This window comes from Anarhichas minor, unplaced genomic scaffold, assembly GCF_050575085.1.
Source record: "Anarhichas minor isolate MPS153535 unplaced genomic scaffold, ASM5057508v1 ptg000095l, whole genome shotgun sequence".
NCBI lineage: Eukaryota > Metazoa > Chordata > Actinopteri > Perciformes > Anarhichadidae > Anarhichas > Anarhichas minor.
In genome coordinates, this window is record NW_027466541.1 from 97,322 (window position 1) to 107,160 (window position 9,839).

The 9,839-nt window shown below is 45.0% G+C and overlaps 1 protein-coding gene across 1 annotated transcript; it reads left to right on the top strand.

Moving 5' to 3' along the window:
• The first annotated feature begins 312 nt into the window (after positions 1–312).
• rnf214 (ring finger protein 214) lies at positions 313–6,739 on the top strand. The gene is made up of 6 exons (XM_076082550.1): positions 313–699; positions 2,321–2,550; positions 2,632–2,765; positions 4,100–4,328; positions 5,247–5,456; positions 5,629–6,739. The coding sequence occupies exons 1-6, from the start codon at positions 549–551 to the stop codon at positions 6,424–6,426; spliced, it is 1,752 nt and encodes a 583-aa protein (XP_075938665.1). The 5' UTR covers positions 313–548; the 3' UTR covers positions 6,427–6,739.
• Positions 6,740–9,839: the final 3,100 nt, after the last annotated feature.

Below are 9,839 nucleotides of genomic sequence, written 5' to 3' on the forward strand. Positions count from 1 at the left end.
TATAGAATAAAATAATGAAATTAAATGAAAATATTTAAACCAGAAAAACTTCTCAATTGATAGAAAAATGTGTGTACATGAATTGAGTACTTTAACTTTTAATACATGAACCACATTTTTCTGAAAACTATTTAAAATATTTCCAATGAAGGACTTTTACAGAGTAGTATTCGTACTTTTACTGAAATAAAGGACTCTGAATACTTCCTCCACCACTGTGGTGTATTCTGTCTGTTGCTATTCTTCCTGTTCAATAAAGTTGTTTTGAAGAAAAAACAACCAATCATAAACGATCTTTGCTTCGTTACATCCGGGATCATATCCAGTGTTACTTCCGCGTCGTTAGCGAATCACTGGCGTTAAAACCACAGCTAATAAAGTTAATACTGTTATTTTAAATAACTTTTAAGGCGCCGGAAGTTACCGCTGCCGTCGCTAGCTAGCTTGTTAGCTAACTCGCGGGGTTTACATCGGCTCTGACCGGCTTCAGACAACTCAAACCCGTGAAGGGTTTTAAATTGAATTTCCGTTTCTGTACCGATGTTAGCATGGCTGCTAGCGGGGAGATAGCCAGCATAGCATCAGAAGACGTCCGATGTTTGAACCAGGAGGAAGAGGAAGAAGAAGAAGAAGAGGAGGAGGAGGAGGAGGAGGAGGAGGAGGACCTGGAGCTAGCGATAGCAAACATGACGATGGAAGGTAAAAACATGCCAGTGTTTAGAAAGGGAGTAACTGCTGGAGGAGGAAGTATTTAGTGAAGTAAAAGTACTCGCACCACACTGAAAATACTAGGTTAAAAGTAAAAGTCCTCCTCTATAATGTTTACTAAGCAATGGCATCAAAATATACTAAAAGTAGTCTTCATGCAGACATGTTTCAGGATAATATATATTATATCACTGGATTCAAATGTGTGGGTGACTTTAATGCTGCAGCTGGTGATGGTGGAGCTCATTTTAAATACTTTATCTGGTATTTAGTGACTTTCCCCCACGGGTCACATATTATTACATCATAATATACTTGATTGTATGTTTGTGTTATAAACTGTGTGACGTCTCCGTCCAGATGAAGAGAAGTCTTTAAAATCACTTTCTAGTATAAAATACTATCAGCAGCTGTTCCTGGAGAAGAATCCAGAAAAGAGTCTTTAAATCATTCTGTTTGCTCTTTTAGTCACTGTGTGGCTTTTTCTTTGTTTACTGTCAGTTTTCACCTTTCTCTCCTCTTGTTTACTAGTTTCTCTCCTCTTGTTTACTAGTTTCTCTCCTCTTGTTTACTAGTCTTCTCTCCTCTTGTTTACTAGTCTTCTCTCCTCTTGTTTACTAGTCTTCTCTCCTCTTGTTTACTAGCTTTCTCTCCTCTTGTTTACTAGCTTTCTCTCCTCTTGTTTACTAGCTTTCTCTCCTCTTGTTTACTAGTCTTCTCTCCTCTTGTTTACTAGTCTTCTCTCCTCTTGTTTACTAGTCTTCTCTCCTCTTGTTTACTAGTCTTCTCTCCTCTTGTTTACTAGTCTTCTCTCCTCTTGTTTACTAGTTTCTCTCCTCTTGTTTACTAGTTTCTCTCCTCGTGTTTACTAGTTTCTCTCCTCTTGTTTACTAGTTTCTCTCCTCTTGTTTACTAGTCTTCTCTCCTCTTGTTTACTAGTCTTCTCTCCTCTTGTTTACTAGTTTCTCTCTTGTTTACTAGTTTCTCTCCTCTTGTTTACTAGTTTCTCTCCTCTTGTTTACTAGTCTTCTCTCCTCTTGTTTACTAGTTTCTCTCCTCTTGTTTACTAGTTTCTCTCCTCTTGTTTACTAGTCTTCTCTCCTCTTGTTTACTAGTTTCTCTCCTCTTGTTTACTAGTCTTCTCTCCTCTTGTTTACTAGTTTCTCTCCTCTTGTTTACTAGTTTCTCTCCTCTTGTTTACTAGTTTCTCTCCTCTTGTTTAATAGTCTTCTCTCCTCTTGTTTAATAGTCTTCTCTCCTCTTGTTTAATAGCTTTCTCTCCTCTTGTTTACTAGCCTTCTCTCCTCTTGTTTACTAGCCTTCTCTCCTCTTGTTTACTAGCCTTCTCTCCTCTTGTTTACTAGCCTTCTCTCCTCTTGTTTACTAGCCTTCTCTCCTCTTGTTTACTAGTCTTCTCTCCTCTTGTTTACTAGCTTTCTCTCCTCTTGTTTACTAGCTTTCTCTCCTCTTGTTTACTAGCCTTCTCTCCTCTTGTTTACTAGCCTTCTCTCCTCTTGTTTACTAGCCTTCTCTCCTCTTGTTTACTCGTCTTTTCTCCTCTTGTTGACAGTTTTCTCTCCTCTCGCTCACTGTTTTGTGTTTCCTCTCCCAGACCTGCTGCAGACGGTCCAGGCCGTGCAGACGGACAGCACGACCTCGGAGTCGGCCGTCAACACGGAGCCGGACTGGGAGAGCCAGGTGGCGTCCATGTTGGAGTACGGCTCAGGCCTCTCGGAGCAGTACGACGGTCTGATGAAGAAGCAGGAAGAGGAGGAGCTGGCACACGAGAAACACAAACAGCTAGTGCAGAAGAAGAAGGAGGAGGCGACACGGCAGCACCAGGTGAGAGACCGACACACACACACACACCTACACACACACACACACACAGTGTAACAGAAGCGTATTCCGCTGTGTTTTCAGGCTCTTCTGGACAAACTGGAGTCTCTGCGAGTTAAACTGCAGCTGAACAACTCCAAAGCCACCAGAAAGAACTTCTTAGCCAAGAAACAGGAAATGACCTCAGAGAAGAACCGAGCAGAGGAGGAGAGGAACAGGTGAAGACCACGAACACTCCTCTCGCTTACTAGTTTTCTCTCCTCTCGCTTACTAGTTTTCTCTCCTCTCGCTTACTAGCTTTCTCTCCTCTCGCTTACTAGCTTTCTCTCCTCTCGCTTGCTAGCTTTCTCTCCTCTCGCTTGCTAGCTTTCTCTCCTCTCGCTTGCTAGCTTTCTCTCCTCTCGTTTGCTAGCTTTCGCTCCTCTCGTTTGCTCGCTTTCTCTCCTCTCGCTTGCTAGTTTTCTCTCCTCTCGCTTGCTAGTTTTCTCTCCTCTCGCTTACTAGCTTTCTCTCCTCTCGCTTACTAGCTTTCGCTCCTCTCGTTTGCTAGCTTTCGCTCCTCTCGTTTGCTAGCTTTCGCTCCTCTCGTTTGCTCGCTTTCTCTCCTCTCGCTTGCTCGCTTTCTCTCCTCTCGCTTGCTCGCTTTCTCTCCTCTCGCTTGCTCGCTTTCTCTCCTCTCGCTTGCTCGCTTTCTCTCCTCTCGCTTGCTCGCTTTCTCTCCTCTCGCTTGCTATGCTAGCTTTCTCTCTGCTCGCTTGCTATGCTAGCTTTCTCTCTGCTCGCTTGCTATGCTAGCTTTCTCTCCTCTCGCTTGCTATGCTAGCTTTCGCTCCTCTCGCTTGCTATGCTAGCTTTCGCTCCTCTCGCTTGCTATGCTAGCTTTCGCTCCTCTCGCTTGCTATGCTAGCTTTCGCTCCTCTCGCTTGCTATGCTAGCTTTCGCTCCTCTCTCTTGCTATGCTAGCTTTCTCTCCTCTCGCTTGCTATGCTAGCTTTTTCTCCTCTCGCTTGCTATGCTCGCTTTCTCTCCTCTCGCTTGCTATGCTCGCTTTCTCTCCTCTCGCTTGCTATGCTCGCTTTCTCTCCTCGCTTTTTCTCCTCTCGCTTGCTATGCTAGCTTTCTCTCCTCCCGCTGGCTATGTTAGCTTTCTCTCCTCTCGCTTGCTATGCTCGCTTTCTCTCCTCGCTTTTTCTCCTCTCGCTTGCTATGCTAGCTTTTTCTCCTCTCGCTTGCTATGCTAGCTTTCTCTCCTCTCGCTTGCTATGCTAGCTTTCTCTCCTCCTGCTGGCTATGCTAGCTTTCTCTCCTCTCGCTGGCTATGCTAGCTTTCTCTCCTCTCGCTTGCTATGCTAGCTTTCTCTCCTCTCGCTCGCTATGCTAGCTTTCTCTCCTCTCGCTCGCTATGCTAGCTTTCTCTCCTCTCGCTTGCTATGCTAGCTGTCTCTCCTCTTGTAAAGACCACAAACACAGCGGACATTAAGGAACGCTGTTGTCTTTTTTCATATTTTCCCTAGACAAACAATATATAATCTCTCCCCCTCTTACTCTCTAGGCTGGACAAGGAGATGGAGGAGAGCGACCGGAGGCTTGTGGCGCTCACGGAGGAGCAGAGCGAGGAGCAGCAGAGGTGGCAGGAGGAGCTGGATGAGCTGAGGCGACAGATGGAGCAAGCGAGGAAGGAGGCGCGGGAGGCCGAGCTGAGGGCCTTAAGGGACGAGATCGCCGCCGTGGAGAAGCAGAGGGATGTCGCCATGGCTCGCATCGAGGGCTGGCTCAGAGAGGTACGGATGCCAGGAGGGGCGATCAATGATGATCACCAATGATCCATATTACCAGATACAGATCCCTTTGATGTTTGATTATAGCAGCTGGTCTACAAGGACCCAGACACCGTCCCAACAAATCATTTCAACGCTCTGAAGTCAGTAAACCATCAAAAATACTAAATGTTATACTTTTTACTTTGTTTTAGTAATTTATAGTGTTTTCTTTCTTCATAAAAACACAATTCAAATGATAAGAAAATAAAAGATTGTATTTTTATGGATTAAAATAAATCTCATTATTGTAATGAAGTATAATAATGTTCTTAGAGCTCGTGTTAGAAGTTAAACATCATAATTCATCTCTAATATCTATTTTATATTAACGTGAAAACATCTCCTTCAAACTACTGGATTTATTCTAGTTCATCACCAAAACCACATTTTACAGATGACATGTGAACACATCATGATAACGTTATAATGTACCTTCAGCCAGTACTCATGTTCACTGAGCAGAGCCTGAAGGCATCATGATGTACCTGAAGTGAACCTCCTGTTGGTTAGCCGTTAGCCGTGCTGCTAACGTTACTAGCTCTCCTCCTGTTGGTTAGCCGTTAGCGGTGCTGCTAACGTTACTAGCTCTCCTCCTGTTGGTTAGCTGTTAGCGGTGCTGCTAACGTTACTAGCTCTCCTTCTGTTGGTTAGCCGTTAGCGGTGCTGCTAACGTTACTAGATCTCCTCCTGTTGCTTTAAACACTGATTGGTTGTTTACAATGAAACATGATCAGAGACTAGAAACACATGTTCTACTGAGTCTGTAAAACTTTATTTACACTCTGATGGTTAACGTTAAACTGACAATCTGTGAGGGGTCAGTACGGATCGCCAGTGTGCGATATAAAACACGTTGACCTTGTGTGTAACCTGTACCAGGTGGGTCAGTACCTGAACACCGTCCGGGTGGAGTCCCCGCAGGAGTTCCTCCACGAGCGGCAGAAGTGGGAGAAGAAGGAAGGTCTGGTCCGGAGGAACCGGGCCGAGCTCCAGAGCCGCTTCCAGGAGGTCCTGCAGCAGCTCCAGCAGGGTCGGGAGTTAGAGTCCCTCCCCAGGATCAACGTCCCGTCTCTGCCTCAGGTCCCCATGGTAAGACGTAAAAGATATGTCTACAAATTGAGGACGTATAAGAGTAAGACTTGTTTTCTGTTCGGGCTGGCTCAGGCCGGGCTTAGACCAGCCCTTAGTGAGAGAGATGAGCAGCAGCAACGTTTGAGACGCTTTACTTCTTATCTTTACCGACTCTTCTTTCCTCCCACAGGCCGACCTGAGGTTCAATCAGGTGATGCAGCCACTGGTCCGCCCCCAGTTCATGCCCCCCCCTCCTCCATTCCCAATGAACCGACCCTTCCCTCCCCAGAGACACCCGCTCCACTACCAGCCCCCCTATCAGCCCCCTTACCATCCCCAGTACCGTCACCGCTACCAGCACCTCCCACCGCCCCGTCTCCAGTTCCAGCCCCCCCTCCCACACCCACTCCCCCTCCCCCCCCAGCACCAGCCCCTCCACATGCCTCCGCCTCAGTTCCAGCCCCACATGAGGGTGACTCCCCCTCCCAGTCTCTCTCCGTCGCCTCCCGTTCAGCCCATCCACCCTGTAGCTGCTTCCCCTCCTCCCACTGCCGCCGGCTCCGCCCCCGCCGGCAAACTCGACAAGTTCCTGGAGAGGCTCAGGACTCGTTTCCCACAATGCACCAGGGATCAGCTGATGTCGCTGCTGCAGCAGGTGAAGAGCTCCCGCGGCACGCTGGCCGGCATGTCCATGGAGGAGGTGATCGAGCAGGTCGGCTTCAAGCTGGCGCAGAGCGAGCGGTCGGCGCCTGGGCCCATCAGCCGGCCCGCTCCACCGGGCCCCATCCAGAGGCCGACGGCAGCGGCGGCAGCCGGTGGTGGAGGTCCGGCGGTCGGGGTCCGTAAACTCTGCCTGATGTGCCAGAACCACGTGGATCCGGAGAGCCGCCACCCGCTGAGCTGCTCACACACCATCCACAAAGACTGCATCAGGGTCTGGCTGCAGTCCAGCAAGAACAACTCGTGCCCCTTCTGCCCGGGGAAGTGACCCGACAACCCTGTACCGGACTCTGAACCGGGCCGCTCCAAAGATGACTCTGTTTCTAAAAACACAACCGACAACAGAGACGTGGAGAGCAACAGTTTAAACAATAACCTGAGTGATGCTTCAAACATCTTAGTTTGACTGATGGGTTTTTATTACATTTTTATTTGTTTGTTCAACAAAAATCTATTTTTCTCAATGTCGTCTGTTTATTGTTGGTTGTCGTCTCATCAGATGCAGCCAAACAAGATGCTTTTGCCAAAATAATATTGTTTGTGACATCAAAGAATGAATAAAAACACGATGTTAACTTTCACGTCTTGACGTTTTAAATGTTGTCTAATGCTAATTGTGACATGCTAACAGTTAGCATGCTTCTCATCATTCACTCAAAATACTTAACTTAAGTACAAGTTCCAGGTACTTTTACTTTACTTGAGTATTTTATTCTACTACGTTGTCAATGCAGAACCTTTACTTGTAACAGATATACTTAATATATAGTTATTTGTATATACATATATTAAGTCATTTTTTCACAGTGTGGTATATGTACCTTTACTACAGTAAAGGGAAACTGATCATGTAACATTTAGCATGGTAGCATGCTAATACAGCTACAATTAGCATGCTAATGTACTCATGATCAACATTATCAGTATTAACCCAACTAGAGTTAGCATTCCAGTAACATTTAGCATGGTAGCACAACATGCTACGGTGAGAATGGAAATCAAGACTTTCTTAATAAATGTTAAAAACACAGGTGATATTAATCGGTTAACTTTAGGGGTGTTGGCCGACTTTGGACAGAGCCATGCTAGCTGTTTCGCCCCCTGCTTACACTCGCTATGCTAAGCTAACAACGTCCTACTCCAGTTTACACATGAGATCATTCACGTGCTCCTCTGATAATCCTACGTTGATGGCTGTTTTCAGTATTTGCATGGCAGCGAGAAAAAAAAAAAGAATAATTATTATGACTAAAATACGTCTCTGGTAGAGAGAGACCTGTCAATCACCGTGTAGCCCCGCCCTAAAGCATCCCCTGCTTTATGGTCTGTTTGACTCTAAATGGACCATAATGTACTAAATGAACATCATGCTGTATTGAAGAAGACTTGAAACTAGAGATTGAGACCATAAACTCATGTTTACAATGTTTACTGAGGTAATAAATCAAGAGAGAAGTAGAGTCATTTTCTCATAGACTTCTATACAACCAGAGGAGTCGCCCCCTGGTGGACACTAGAGAGAATGCAGCTTTAAGACACTTCACTCGGCAGAACCGGAGGTTTTTCCTGTCGGTAACACATTTTTTCTATTATTCTGACACCACATGAATGCAGCATAAATATCGATCTTCTCATTTCACTCTTGGAAAGACAGGAAATGTTGCTCAAATTCAATTTTGAATTCAGTGTTAGAGCAAACAGGAGGCGTCTCACTAAGATATGATCAATCATACGCAGTAATAATAATAATAGACTGTCTGACAAAGAAGTGTTTTTTCTTGTGATGAGCTAAATTGAGGCCCTGTTGTACTTACAGTACACCTTTCACTATAAATACACTCAGTCAGAGGTATCGGCCCATAAACACTCCAAGAAAACAACCTATTGCCTTTTAAAGATTCTCCCTTCAAAGACAAACACACTCTCACTCTCTCTCTCCCTGTGGACGTCCCAGTCAGCCTTAATGGGAGCGCTGGGCGTTCGATGGGCGAGGTTAAAGGAGCCGTCGCTTCCCAATAAATATCACAACACACACACACACACACACACACACAGTCATTATTTCACACAGATAGACACATTTACAGCACTGTGTGTGTGTGTGTTGCTTCTACGTCCATCTCTCCTCTAACAAACCCTCCTTCTCTCTTCCTCACTTTAAAGGTTAGTCTCTCGGCCGATTTTACAGGCAGCAGTGCCAATAAAAGCTGCTCGTCTCCCGGCGAAGCTGCTGTAATGAATGAAGAACGCTGTGAGAATGAAGACAGAACGCCGCAGAGGGGGGAGGAGACGAGGAGACGAGGAGGGAGGAGACGAGGATTCAGAGCCACTTTGAGGGAGGGTTCAGTCCCTAAAAGAGAGAGAGAGAAAGGGGAGTTTTTATTTTTATTATTATCATTTTTATTATTATTATAATCATCACCATCATTATTATTATTATTATTTTTCATTATTTTATTACTATTATGATTATCATTCTCATTATTATTATATAAATAAAGGATTTGGGATTGGGTCTCAAATTTGTCAAACCCAGTCCGGTTTAGTCGGGTCTTACAGCGGTTGAATCTCACGTTACAACAGTGTAACGCCGTGACGGAACGACGTAACGGAACGTAACGACGCAACAGCGTAACGACGCAACAACGTAACAACGCAACAATGTATCTTTGGCGGTCGCCATCTTGGTTTTTTTATCAACCAGGATTGACATGAGAGGATGGAGCTCACTACAACCGAGCGCTGAATAAAACATTTTTGGGTGACTGAAATGAAAACACACAGTGGAAGAGTTAAAGAGTTTCAATCACGCCTGTATAAGAAGCATTCAAATGTTAGATATTTCTCTCTCTGCTGAAAGTGTGGCTGATAATGTTCTTCTTCACATCAGTTGAAGTCCTTTGGAAGTCGCTGATTAGCCAATTTAAACATGCAAATTACGTTTTCATGCCACTTTAAAATCAGTGGTGTTAATTGGTGTTAGTTTGAATCTTCATCCGTCCCGAGATGAACGTATTTAAATTAATTAAATCTGTACGTTTTAAGTTTTAAAACTCCTTTCACATTTGAATGCTAAACGATCTGCTGTTGTACGTCTAGAGGTTCCTGTTGTTAAAGATGGTCTGTATTGGTTTAAAACTACTTTTATGAGCTCTGCAGATTCGCCGTACTCTTTGTTTTTGTGTGTTTGGCTGCCCGTTATAGATCCGGTGGGTTCGGGGGGGTGTTAGTGATGGTCTGCTGTGTCTCCAGTGGATCCTGTGACAGCTCTAATGTCGGTGTGATTTACAGACCGCTGGACAAACAAGCATCATTACCGCAAGCCTGTAAACGTGGGCCCCCACCGACCGCTCCCAAAGTGGGGTCTGGGGACCCTCGAGGGGCCCCTCCACAGGCTCCCGGGGGACCCCTCAGCGAAATGAGAGAGTTTTATTTCACTATTATTTCATTCAGGAGGAGATAACAGACTGAGAATGAGCGATCAGAGTCTCTGCTGTAGTCTTCTCACAAAACACTTAACGTGGTTTATTGGCTCCGTGTTCACTGCAGGAAAAAAAAAATCATTCTTATCAAGTCATTTTTTCTGTGAGTGAAAAAAAGTTTCTCAGTGTTGGAAGATTATTTCAACCTGTTTCCAATAAAAATCTACTTAGTTCAAGTATTGTTTTGAAAGTCTTCTTC